At 34.5% G+C, this 13,979-nt stretch overlaps 1 protein-coding gene across 1 annotated transcript in view; it reads right to left on the bottom strand.

The window, feature by feature from the left end:
- The window catches only part of RYR2 (ryanodine receptor 2), a 202,481-nt gene that overhangs the window by 126,972 nt on the left and 61,530 nt on the right, over window positions 1–13,979 (bottom strand). Inside the window, exons 21-29 of the mRNA XM_032216038.1 lie at window positions 13,137–13,329; window positions 12,228–12,444; window positions 10,744–10,848; window positions 10,062–10,165; window positions 9,383–9,466; window positions 6,445–6,604; window positions 5,574–5,721; window positions 4,239–4,447; window positions 2,866–3,040 (exon numbers count right to left, since the gene is read on the bottom strand). Of these exons, the coding sequence (XP_032071929.1) occupies window positions 2,866–3,040; window positions 4,239–4,447; window positions 5,574–5,721; window positions 6,445–6,604; window positions 9,383–9,466; window positions 10,062–10,165; window positions 10,744–10,848; window positions 12,228–12,444; window positions 13,137–13,329 (1,395 nt within the window). The remainder of the gene's footprint in view (window positions 1–2,865; window positions 3,041–4,238; window positions 4,448–5,573; window positions 5,722–6,444; window positions 6,605–9,382; window positions 9,467–10,061; window positions 10,166–10,743; window positions 10,849–12,227; window positions 12,445–13,136; window positions 13,330–13,979) is intronic.

Genomic DNA, 13,979 nt, shown 5'->3' with positions numbered 1-13,979 from the left:
GATTTGGGTAACTTTGCTCGCATCTTGGTATTTAAGCGGGAAATCTTCTTATCTCTCTTAGTATCTATCACTCCATTCCAGTCACCCAATAGTATACAGGAACTATAGTCCCACTGTACTAATTTAGCATGAAGATTTCTATAGAATCTATCTTGCTGTTGATTGGGAGCATAAATTCCCAAAAGTAATGTCTTTTTCCCTTCTAAGATTAAGTCTAAAGCAATATATCTTCCGAAGGGATCTGCTTCTATTAATTCAGCTTTCATATCTTTTCTTAAGTATACAACTATACCATTCTTCTTTTCCATAGCAGAAGCTGCAAAATGTTGACCAAGTTTTGAGTTGATCAAATATTTTTGATCAGTTGACTTGATATGAGTTTCTTGCAAACAAATTACATCGTTCTTAAACTGTTTAAGATAATGAAATATTTTCTTCCTCTTCTGTGGAGAGTTCAGTCCGTTGACATTCCATGTTAAAATCTTAGTTGTCATCTTTGGTTGGTTGAAGCATTTTTAGAGCTTCCTGCACGGCCTGTTTAACCTTAGGTCTAGCTCCTCCCACTGCTTCCAGATTTGTTGTTGTAGTTCCTTGATCGATGGCCGATGATTGTTGATGCTGTTGCCTCTTAGCTTGTTTCTCCATACGTCTAGTAGTCATGCGGCTAGGTCTTGGTTCCATAGCACCTTGCACTTCTAGAGAAGAGAGATGCTCCATCTTGTCTGGTGGTTGTGTAGTTTGCTGTCTATCCTGTCCTTCTTGTGGTCTTTCTCTAGGTCCAGATGGTGCAGGGTGTCCGGCCTTCAATATATTATAATAAAAATCTCGGGCTTTCCATACAGAGTTGAGGCGGTACCTTTGCTTATCAAATGTAAATATGATGCCAAATGGTGCATCCCATCTATACTGTATCTGACGATTTCTGAGTTCTTCGACCAAAAAAGCGTAGTCTCTTCTGGCTCTTAACATTTGAGGTGGTATCTCTTTCAAAACAGCCAGGTCTTGACCGCCAATTTGAAGCTTAGTGTTATAAGACGCTTGCAGTACCATATTTCTGAACTCTCTTGTAGTAAAATATATAACGATGTCTCGAGGAAGCTGCTTCTGCTTTGCCAGCCAGGAGTTAACGCGGTAAGCTTTGTCAATTTGCCAGCCTTGGTTGGTCCCTGGTCTTCCCATCAGGCGGTCAAAAGCTTCCGATAGGATCTGTTTCAGGTTCTCCTGTTTCTCCTCACGCAGCCCCCTTACTCTTAATGCGAACTCCATTTGTCGGTACTGTATCATAATAATTTCTTTTTCAGCATTTTCCACTTTTTGTTCCACCACCTCTGTTTTCAATGTCAAGTTAGCATTGGCATCATTAAGAACCTCTAGAGTATCTTCCACTCCAGAAATATGTTCTGTTAATACAGTTACAAGACTCAGCATGTCGTCTCTAATTTTATCAACCTTAGCCTCAAATTTCTCATACAACTCCTGTTTAAGTCCTTTTATTTCACTTTTAATTTCACTTTTAATTTCTTCTTTCATTTCTTTTATTTCCTCTTTTCTCTCCTCTCTATTATCTCTAAATTTATCTTCCATTTTAATTGTCTGTGCATTAAAAGCCTCGCTTAGATTACTCAGAAAAAATTCTTTCGTTAACACATCCCCAGCAGGGGGCGTAGGAAGCGGAGGCTGCAGCTTTGTGCCAGGCACTGAGGGTGTGCCCCTGGAAGTAGAGGGTGACGTCTTCAAGTTAATATTTGGTTTTGAGGCCATTTCAAAATTTGTCTGCCTGCAGTTAATAAAACTCTATTGCCTAAATATGCAGCTTTAAGTAAAGAGGCTTTTATTTTGAAATTTAAGGCTTGGCAAAAGTTTCAGTGAGTAAACATTGTAACAAAACCGTTCAACAGATTCATCACCATTTAACTTCCAAATAAGCAAAGTTAATGAAGGAGTAAAATTCTTCTATTGTGAAACCAAAACATGTGATAAGCTATCTCTTTTGTTTTGAATTCTTTTGAAGTCTTGTGAGAATTAGCAAAAAGTGTTCGTTATTACCGGAGAAACCAGCCTGCTCGGCGCCATTTTAAAAGCCTCTGAGTAAATAATTTTTCGGAGGAGAAAAAGAGAAGAAGCTAAAATGTTGATAAGCAATTATTGTCCTCGCAGTAAACGGATTCAGCTCGTGATAAGATTAAATCAAACAAAACTTAGAGCAGAGTGGGAGAGACCTACTTTGTCCTGCACAAGGCAGTTGGAAGTTCCCAGCACGGACAGCCGTTCTGCCTTGGGCTAGCCCCCCTTTCCTTGCAAGCACAAAAGCTGCAAAAATCGAAGAGCATTTGCCAGCAAAACAGTTTCTTCTTTCCCTCTTGCCTGAAGGATAAGAAAACCTGATAAGACGTCAGATGGAAGATCCTCTAATCAGGTACGTAGCCAGGAATTCGGAGGCAGCTGATTTTTTGCTGCTTCCACCAGTAAGCTCCTCCCAGGAAGCCGACCACAGTACATTGGTGATATGTTATGACATACTTAGATGTGTGGTGTACTCTCTTTTCTGGACAAATTTAAGGTGGAAATAGTTAAGAATTGTAACTACTGGAGGTCCAAAGACAAACTGACTGCATTTGTATACTTAAAACCATCCCAAACTAGCAGTCATTGTTGCAACAAAATCCAGCCACTTTGCTACCATATTTCAATACCATAATCCCAGACCGCTGATGCTCACACACAGAATTCTTGAGATAAATCTTGCTTTGAGCCATAATCTTTGGCTGAAATAAACTAATGGCTGATTTTAAAAACTTCTCTAAGACAGCAAAGAAAACTTACTGAGTCAGCCAGAAAGCAGCACAAATTTGCTCAAGAACTTACCATCACCAACCTCAAAATCTTTAAATGCAAGTTCAGAACCTGAGTCATCAAGAAGGATTTCACCATTTAGCGTAAACATCATAGTGTGCTCATTCAGATCCACCATGCATCCCACAATATCTGCTGTTAACCAAGTACGGCCAAAATGCTCATTTCCTTGGTGCCATCGTTGGGCCTAGATAATCAAAGACTTTATGCAACATAAACTATTATTTTTTATGATTTTAGCATTGTTTAAAAATGCTTAGCTCAATAAGAAAATATCAGTTATAAATCTTACAATTAATTATATAACAATAATTTTTAAAATACATCAACTGTGCCACAGGTTTCTAGAGAATCAGCAACATTCAATATTTTTGGAAAATAATTTATGAGCACATTATACATTATTCTCAATAATCTTACTGTTACTCCTTTTAAAGAGAAAAGGGAGATCTCCATTATTTTTGAAGAAGCAAATCCCTCTCTTCCCAAGATATATGGCAATCCTGTATGCCCTGGGCTTGAACTAGATCATCTGTAAGGTGCCTTCCAACCTTTACATTCACCATATTCCAGATCCTAAAAATCTCATAACATAGCTATGTTATGTTTTAACATACAAATTACTATCAACTTGTAATTCAACAAACAATTCACTTAGTAGGTAAGACCACACTTTATGGTAGAGAACATAAGGGCAAAAATGCTTATTTTTGTTCTCTTTTTCCTATATCAAAGATCAATTTGAAATAAATGACATGAAGGTTCAGAAAACCTAATGTTAGAATTCACAACAATGTGTTTATCCCCCACTAATTAAGTTTTATATATGATCTACGGGAGGGCAATAGAGCTAGTCTTCAATTTACTACAACTGAGTCCAAATTTTATGTTGTTAACTGAGAAATTTGTTACATGAATTTTCCCTCATTTTATGACTTTAATGCCACATTTGTTAAGGGACTCACTGCAGTTGTTAAATTAGTAACCCAGTTGTTAAGTGAATCTGGTTTCCCTATTGACTTTGCTTGTCAGAAGGTTTCAAAAGGTGACCACTTGATCCCGGGACACTGCAACAATCCTAAATGTAAGTTAGTCTTCAAGCATCCGAATGTAAATCACATGACTATGGGGATGCTGCAATGGTCATATGCATGAAAAATGGTTACAAGTCACTGTTTTCAGTGCCGTTGTAACTTCTAGTAAGTAACAGCTATTAAGGTAACTATTCAAAGTCAAGAACTACTTGTAACTCAGATGTAAATCTGTATCTAACCCTCTAAGTCTCAATTCAATTATTTGATTAATAGGTTCTGAAGGTCTATGGAAAAATCAAGAGAGACACAGCAAGGCCTATTTTTTTGTCCTGTTACAAAAAATGTACATACCTTGAAACCATCAAATACAAATGCTTGATCATCTGAGCCAAGCTCTTGCTCTGGCTGACAACCTGGCCTGGCCCAGCCAATTCTCATATCTCCAGCAGTTATTGCTTCAAATTCAAAGTACCACTTCCCAGTTTTTACAGCGTATGTTTTTTCTGTTCGGAATATCCTGAACCTTTCCATCATGCTGTCAAACACCTCAGGCCTTGCAGCTGCAAAAGTTCAAAATTTAAGGATATATATTTTTATATAAAAATTAAATCACAGTATCTAAATTTTTAAAAGTTAGGGATGATTATGATACTAATAAAGGAGAATATTCGTAGGTCAAGGTTGAAATGAGGGTCTTTGGTGCTCTCTGAGCTTGCTTGTTTTCTTGCAGATATTTCATTACCCAAACTAGGGAACATTATCAGGGCTGATTTGAAAAGTTTTGGAAAAGTTAGGATCTCTTTTATCAGACTGGCAGTCTAAAGGAAAGGCAAGAAAACATATTTTATTTTCTCAACTATTCTCCAAGACTTAGCAAAGTTTTTAAAAAGAAAAGGAGAACCTTTTTACAAAGTACTTAAGTCCAAAGTTTGCAAAAAGAGGGGGGAAAGGTCAAATAATGGACAAAAGAACTGCACTTACTACCCTCTTTTGAAATGGGTTGAAACTTTAGCAGATTTGACATTATTTTCCTAGTAGCCACTCACAAGTACAATCCAAGTGTGTTAGAATGAGACAAACTTTCTTTTGTTGATGAAATGCTTACTACATGTAAACATCCATTCTAGATTAAACCAGTGTTAATTACTTTCCAAGGAAGGGGACTTCAAAAGGAATGCTCAAGGAACTGAACTGAAGGAACATCTTGCCTTCAGAAGTTGTGGGTGCTTCATCATTGGAGATTTTTAAGAAGAGACTCGCCAGCCACTTGTCTCAAATTGTATAGGGTCTCATGCTTGAACAGGAGTTGGACTAGAAGCCCTCCAAGGTCCCTTCCAGCTCTGTTCTAATTTATTGATTGAACTATTTTTACAGAGCGTTTGTGTGGAAGGAGTTTCCTTTAGATATAAAGTTATGTGAGTATGGGTATGTTGTATTTTAAAAATATATTTCCAGTGAGTTTTTTGTCAGTTTTATTATAATTGTTATTCTGTTTGGCATTATTTTAAAATTGTTTATGTTCTGTTTGAATAAAAAAAAAATCAAATAATTAGAAATATAAAAATAAATATGAATTTATTTTGGAAAGTTGAAGTAAAATTAAAAATGGAACATTCTTACCTTCCTTGAATTAATAGCATATACAACAATATATTTAAAAAGCCTGTTTCAATATAATTTCAGTACCATGGTCTTGATCTGGAGCTTCAAGGTTATATCCATAATTGATGAGGGTACGGACTGCTTCTCGGAGGCTATCTTTGTTTGATTTCTTAGTGCGATCATCTAAAAGTGTATAGGGGACAAGGCGAGGATTTCGACGGTTCTTCACATCCTGTACAATATAAAAATTATGAGAGATAATTTAAAGGACTCTAACACCCAGTTTTTCTAATACTGTAAATACCGTAGATCTGCACTAACTTGGAAGGAAGAATCAAGTAGGTTCCCAAGGCTATTCAACACATTTAGGAACAGATAAAAATGGAGCTTATCAAATATTCCTAATAGGAGGATTGACCAATACTTTAAATAAAAACTCAATTTAAAACAAACTCAACAAGTGTGAATATTAGATTAAATTCTACAAAATGTTCAGCTATTTGTGTGTGTACAAGCACTACTTTGTGTGTATCCAACTATTCAACTTTTTATAGTGTTAATTAACTATTACCAGTTATTAACTAGTAAAACAACCCCCTACAGACTCGCTAGGGCACTGTGGGGTATTTTAGTAGCTAATAAATGGAACTCTTAGTGAGCTTACTGCAATTATGTTAGTAAGCTTAATATAATGCACAATGACATGGTTATACTATACAGTATCAATTTTTGCTTGATATCAGAAACATAATTGTGATGACACAATAGGGAAGGAGACTTGTTTCCCTCAATTTGTCAATATATCTCCTCTTTTAAAAGGTTTAGTTGTGAAAACGTATCAATTAACTTGAAGTCAAAAAAGTAAAACTCCAAAATATTTTATCTATTTCACCATTGTCAGGATTTGGTTCTATAATAGGATTACTATAAAGATTCTAGTTATGTCTGGACTTACCTGCTGAATTCCATATGTCCATCCCTGCCTTACACGATCTCTAGCCCATACATTGTGAGCATTCTCTGCGAGTTTATCAACCATGGATTCCTGAGATGGAGTCAACTTGATACAACTTAGATCCATAGGAGCAGGTTTATAACCGCTTAATAATAGATAACTGTTAAAAAAATTTAAAAAACTTTAATGAAGTCTTATGAATTTTTATGAATATAAAAAACATAAATCTTTATCTTTGCATTGTTTTGGCATTAAATGTTATTAGATTCAGATCATTCATTTCCTTATACTGGAATTAGTAATCTGTACAATAATTTAGGAATCAAAATCCAAATTCCAAAATTTATAGGCCTTAAAAATGAAATTATATGTAAATTAAAATGTTTTCATACACACACATGGATGGGTGGATGAATGGATAGATAGATAGATAGATAGATAGATAGATAGATAGATAGATAGATAGATAGATAGATAGATAGAAAGAAAGAAAGAAATATAGACATAGATATAGATATAGTCTGAAACACATTGACTTCCTGACTGTTTCCTAACTAATCGTACCATATTAACATCACATTATTAATTTTTGTTTATTTCCAGATGGCATTTTTATTAGATATTCTTTTTTTTTCATTTTCATTTTCATACACTCACATGTATACTGTACATAGCCAACACCATACAGCATTAAACAATAATTGCATCAATTCCTCTTGTCAACAAGGCCCCAGAAAATAGAAACCCAATATAACTCTTCCGCTCTCTATACACCTCTTTCTTCCACCACCCAGCAACTTTCTATCTTCCCTCCATCATCCCCCTCTACCCTACTTCCCCTCCCCCTCTACCACTCCTCTCTCCACATCCACTCCCCCCCTTCCTTCTCACCTTTCCCTCCCACCCTCTCTCCCATCCCTCTCTGCCCATCTTTCTTCTTTCCCACTCCTCCGCTCCTTGGTGTATTTCGGCTACATATCAATATACTTGGCCTATCCTATTTTTAAAGAAAAATTTAAGAAGAACAGTATGCATGTGAGGTCACATTACAATGAGATCTAACGCCTCTTGTTTAACCTAATATATTCCCTCCCCCCCTCCCCCTGACCCCCCACCTTCTTCCCCTCCCCCGACTTCCCAGAACCCGTACACGGTATAGATTTTTAACAAACACGGTCTAAAATATATTGGGGAAAAAAAAGAATAAGAAATTAACAACATCTCTACATTGAGCTTAGCTCCTTCTTGCTAAGCTATCTTTAAACAATTTAAATCATTCCTAATCTTAAGCATAGGCTATCTGGAATTTCTTAGTCCCATATTTATTTTGTATATAATCAATCCATTTTTTCCAGTCTCATTTATATCTCTCATTTGAGTGATCTTTAAGATATGCAGATATTTTAGCCATCTCGGCTAAATTTGTGACTTTCAATGTCCATTCTTGAATTGTAGGCAAATCTTCCTTCTTCCAATATTGCACCACCAACAGTCTTGCTGCCGTTATTAAATGCAAAATCAAGTTAATCTCTACCGCTGTAAAGTCAGTACTTATACCTAACAAAAATAACTGAAAAGTAAACTTTATCCTTCTTTTAAAAATATTTTGCATAATCCACCATATTTTTATCCAAAATGCCTTAACCTTTTGGCAAGTCCACCATATATGGAAATATGTAGCGTCAAGAGAACCACATCTCCAACATTTGGGTTATAAATTCGGATACATAGAAGCCAACTTTTTAGGATCTAAATGCCATCTATAGAGTATCTTGCAAAATTTTTCTCGTAAGTTTTGAGCTTGTGTAAATTTCACATTTCTTACCCAAATTCTTTCCCACGTATCCAACATTATTGGTTCTTCAATATTTTGAGCCCACTTTACCATACAATCTTTAACTAATTCTGTTTCCGAATCCATCTGTATTAATACATTATATATCCTCTTTATATGCATTAAACTTTGGTCTCTTATTTGTTTAAATAGATTATCTTCAACTTGGATAAAACCAATTTTTTGATGTATTTTCCACCTGGCCTGTAATTGCCCATACTAGAACCATGTTTGAACTACCTTCTCCTCTTTCAATACCTCTAAGGATTTTAGTTGTAGTGCCCCCCTTTCCAAAATGAGGAGCTGCCTGTAGGTAGTTCTATCCTGTTTTTGTGCTATATTCATATTTTCAATTGCATGTCTAGGAATTGCCCACATGGGTATCTTGTCATTTAGTTTATATTGATATTTTTTCCAGACCCGCAATAAAGCATTTCTTAAAATATGACTTTTAAAGTTTTTGTCCAGTTTTTTGTTGAATAACAGGTAAGCGTGCCAGCCATATACCAGATCATGTCCCTCAATATTCAATATCCTATCATTGGTTAAATCGATCCAATCACTAATTACGGATAGTACCACTGCATCGTAATATAGTTTTAGGTTGGGTAGTTTCAAGCCTCCTCTCTCACGTGCATCTTGCATTATTTTCAGCTTTACCCTCGGCTTCTTTCCTGCCCATACAAATTTATTGATACCCTTCTGCCATTCTAAAAGATTCACACCTTTTTTAAGTATAGGTAACATTTGGAAAAGAAATAAAATTTTTGGTAAGATATTCATTTCAATGCCGCTATTCTTCCCAGCAAAGATAAGTGCAACTTCTCCCATTTTTTCATCTCTATCTGTATACTATGCCAGAGTGGTTCATAATTATACTTAAATAATTTCCCATTTGAGATTGAAATATTAACTCCAAGATACTTGACCTTTTTGACTACCTCAAAGAATGACTACCTTGACAGAATATTACATATTCTGTCTTATACAAAGAATCATATGGAGGTTCAGGTATCTTCAATTTGTCAATTAGTAGACTGTGTACAGGAGATAGCATAGACATATTTGCATTCTCATCCCTTAATAGTCTGAGTATAAACTTACTTTTTGGGAAGTTTTAGTTTCTTCACCTTTTCTTCAGCATGCTCATCAGCAATTCCAACATGACAACCTAATGCCAGCAATGTTCTAAAAGAGAGAATCATTATATTTAAAGTAATTAAAATCAAGCAAAATGTGCTAACTGAATGGCAAGGCTATAATTATAATAGTTACATGATTGTACCAATATAGTTACAATTGTAATTATTATAGTTACATGATGGGAAAAGTTTTGTCTTTTCTTATTTTGCTCATATTTTTGAAAATAATTATCAGCCATGATTTCAGAGCTATGATATGTTATTGTAGATTTTCCTATGCATAAACCAGAAATTATTTTACAAATTGTTTTGCTATCCAGATTTATACAATTTTTTTCTCTCTTCCATTTATATAATATATGATTACTGAGAAATATTTTAAAAGTAACAATGTGAGTGCTTTGTAATTCTCATTAAAAAAAATGAAGATTCAGTACCTAATATTATATGAGTAATCAGTATATATCAAAGGAAATTACTTGTAAATATGCATTTATATTAATTGACACAATCCAGAAAATTAACAAGTACCTTGCTAATCCTGTATAGTATAAACCAAATTTCATAATTTATTAAGAATTCATACATTTATATAAATTTAATCGCAAAAATAGAAAAAATAGAAAATATGTCTGACTTACTTTAAAGTTTCTAGCGACATCTGAAGATTATAATTCCGTTCCTGTTCAGGCAATTTAGCAAACTCTACCAAACAGGGATGCTGCCGCTTGTTGTCATCTCTAATCTGAAAAATAGAATTTCAGTTTATCTTACAATTGTACTTTAAAAGGATCAATTCTACTGACAAGTAGTAGAATTTCTCTGCAAAAAAACCCAAGTCCATCCTTCTGGTAATATTCCACACAAAAACATATTTGTACATTGGTTTTTCCACTCTTATTTAAATGTGCAATTTTTAGCTCCTGGATTTTAGTTCTCCCTGATTGTTCCTCTCTGACTGTAGCCAATGGAATTATTTCAAGTGAGTCTGCAAAGAATGATGACAAAAATGCAAGATAGAGGTCACAACAGGTACAACAGAAGTTCCACCTGATTTTTTATGTGTTGCACACATGATGTTCATAAAATACAGATTAAGCTTTAATTGCCCTGTCTCAGCTTAACTTTTTGGGCCACACTCTGTGGATGCCCCTGATTGGATTTCTGTGTATTTTTTAAAAAATTATATTTATTACATGATGCAAAACTCATTAGAAAACCAAAACAGTCTTTTAATATTTAGGCAGTAAAAAGTCTTCTAAATTATATACATAAGCATATATGAATTAATTAATGAAATGCTAAATTTAGAAAAGTACATACTGGTCCATACTGCCATCCAAGTTCAATTTTATTCATCACCCAAAGTTCATGGATATTCTCAGCTAGTTTTTCTCGAATTCTTTCCAGATGTGGAGGTAATACAATCTAAAAATAGAAGAGTGAATCTTTTAAAAAATAAAATGGCAAACAGTACAATTAAGAAAAAAACAAACCAATGAAATAATTATCCCAGTCATTTAGTGGACTTATTTTTTATTGGTTACCATTCCCATTGCCAAAAAGAACACCCAATGAACTAATTGAAATTTATCTTTGAGTAGAAATGTAAAGGGCTGTATTGTAAATATCCTAATGCCACATGTACATAACTGTATATAACTTGTTCATTTTTCTACCTTTCAGTTATAGTTAGATGGTGAAAAAAACAAAAATCCAATTATTTCAGCCTCTTTATGATTTGTTCCATTTAAAAAAAAATCTTATCATCTATTATACCTGTTTTCTTCAGAATGAAGAGAATGAGATTCAAAATATACAGTAACTGCAAGAAATTGCAGATAAAGCGCTGTCATTCTCCACTGAACTCAACTCTCTTCATGAACCCAACACTGTCATCAGTTTTTATATTAATAAAACAGCAGAGTAAGTTATTTAAAATTACCATACAGTATTGTCACTCAGATGCTTTATCTTAAGCATTTACACAATTTAGATCCAATCAGAGGACACTTTTTGTGTCAGATTTTACATAGCTATCAAATGAATTCACTCCGATCTACAATGCTGTAATGTGCATATAAGAAATGTGCATTTTGATGTCATGCAGAAAGCTTCACCATTATGGTCTTGCATCACAATTCTGCATGCAAGCACATAAGTTGTGCAATTTGAATCCTAATGCTTGCATTGTCATCTCCCACCCCATGAATATATGAGGCCAATACAACCATGATGTAGAATGGATTCATATTTATGGTAATTCCAGAACAATTACTGAACTGCATTTGACATATTTAAAACATTAAATATAAATGTTATAAATAAATTTGCTTGTCTGACATGACCTTAAGCATAACTCTAACCTTGTGGATTCATCTATACAGAGATCAAAATGACTGGGGCTGTGGATTTGTGTACTGTCATTTTAAATCTGAAGTGAAAAAAAATGTATAAGGGATTTTATCAACAGGCAAATTTGAAGGGAACAGGACTATGGCATTGATTATTACACGTACAGACCAATATAGTTTCTTAAACTACTTTTTTCAGGTTGTCCGCTATTTTCTCAACATATTTTATTCCTGGCTGTATATGTTGTCATTTAATTCCAATGCTTGCTATTAAAATCTGATAAATGTCTGGAAAGTGGAATTCTGATTACCATCTCAAATTATGATATTGATGATGTTGATATAACAATACTTCTAGCAGTCACATGGTGCTTGCCAGCCAACTATTCCTAGTTTTAATATAATATAAATTAAATCTAATGCATGTTTAAAGTCAATGTACATTTTATATACCTGACTGGTATCTACAGGTACTGGAGTAAATGCTGCTTGTGACAAAGAAATATTTGGTCCCAAGAGATCCCTTGAGCAATTGCAATCTTGTTTATATTCCCTGCTGGGTTCCACTTTTAACTTTTCTTTGGGCAGAATAGCCTCAAAACATGGAGCATATCCTGGAGGGGGAAGGAATTTAAATTCCCCATGGCGGCCTCCGAGCAAAAATCGTACTCTGTAAGATAAATACAATGTGACAGACTCTATATTAATTAAATAAAATATTTCTTGCAAAGTTCTACTTGCAGATTCTGAATTTGAGCAGCTGTTATAATAGCTTAGGTTCTTTTATTTCCTAAATTGTCTGCAATTAACTTATTTTCTTGCTCACCTTGATAGAATTTACCTTTAGCTGTTGTTTAGCTGTGGCATAAGGCATATGCCACGTAATTTGGAATAATGCTAATAAAATTGTATGCATATTTGCTTGTAATTGAACATGACTATATTCTATAGGTTCTTAGCCCTTAGAATAACAAGTTAAATGATTTAAATAATTCATTTAATTTTGGATTAAATTAGAATTGATAACAGACAAAACACGTACACCTTCAACGTTAACACTAAACGGTTAAACAGTTGCAATAGTATATCAGTAAATAAGTTGACAATGGAGGAGGAGGAGGAGGAGGAGGAGAAAAAATAATTATACATCTCTTGATTCTTCTTCTTTACTTCCTCTTTTATATCTTTCCTAGCAGAGAAACCATAACAATTTCAAAAAATCAATGTCCCTTCAAATTTAATCAATTCTCAAATTAATACAGTCCCTACCAACATTCTCTACATCTGCTTTAAAAAAAAGTTACAATGTCATTGATCTAGATTAGACCTTAGCAAAGAAAATAATTGGATGTGGATACAAACTTTATCCCTGCTGAAAAGCTGACAACCGGAAAGAAAAGACCATCTGTGTTGAAATTCTCAAACATTCCCTGCACTGGCTGCCCATTTATTCGGAATGAAATGCTTGGAGCACTCAGATCAAGGCAACAGCTGATGACATCATCAGTCCTGAGTAGATGATGATTAGGAGAATTGACTGATCTTGCTACACAACCTATAATTAGGAATGAAAACTATTAGAGAAAAATGGAAGATCCTAATAGAAAAGCTACTTCCAAAGATCTCATAAGCACATCGACAAACACAAAGCTACATAATAGATAGGCTAACTCAGTATCAGTTTTTCAAACTCAGAGGTGCCGCAATTTCATATAGGAATCTTTATCTATTGCTCCATATGCAAGAACAGAATCAGGGACTTTCTACTTGTGATACAGTTTTTTCAAACCTTCTATAGCTGTTATTCTATATAACTCTTTTATTTAAAACTTAACTTGCAATATATTTAGGCTTTAAACTTAGAATTGAATAACAAGAGTTGGAAGGGACCTTGGAAGTCTTCTAGTCCTACCCCCTGCTTAGGCAGAAAACTCTACACCACTTCAAACAAATGGTTATCTAATCTCTTCTTAAAAACTTTCAGCATTTACAACTTCAAGGCAAGTTGTTCCACTGATTAATTATTCAAACTGTCAGGAAATTTCTCCTTAGTTCTAAGTTGTTTCTCTCCTTGATTAGTTTCCACCCATTGCTTCTTGTTCCACCCTCAGATGCTTTGGATAATAGTTTGACTCCCTCTTCTTTGTGGCAGGCCCTGAGATATTGAAAGACTGCTATCATATCTCCCTTAGTCCTTCCTAGTCC

Source organism: Thamnophis elegans, chromosome 4 (assembly GCF_009769535.1).
Source record: "Thamnophis elegans isolate rThaEle1 chromosome 4, rThaEle1.pri, whole genome shotgun sequence".
Classification (NCBI taxonomy): domain Eukaryota; kingdom Metazoa; phylum Chordata; class Lepidosauria; order Squamata; family Colubridae; genus Thamnophis; species Thamnophis elegans.
This window is presented reverse-complemented; position numbering and strand designations above follow the sequence as displayed.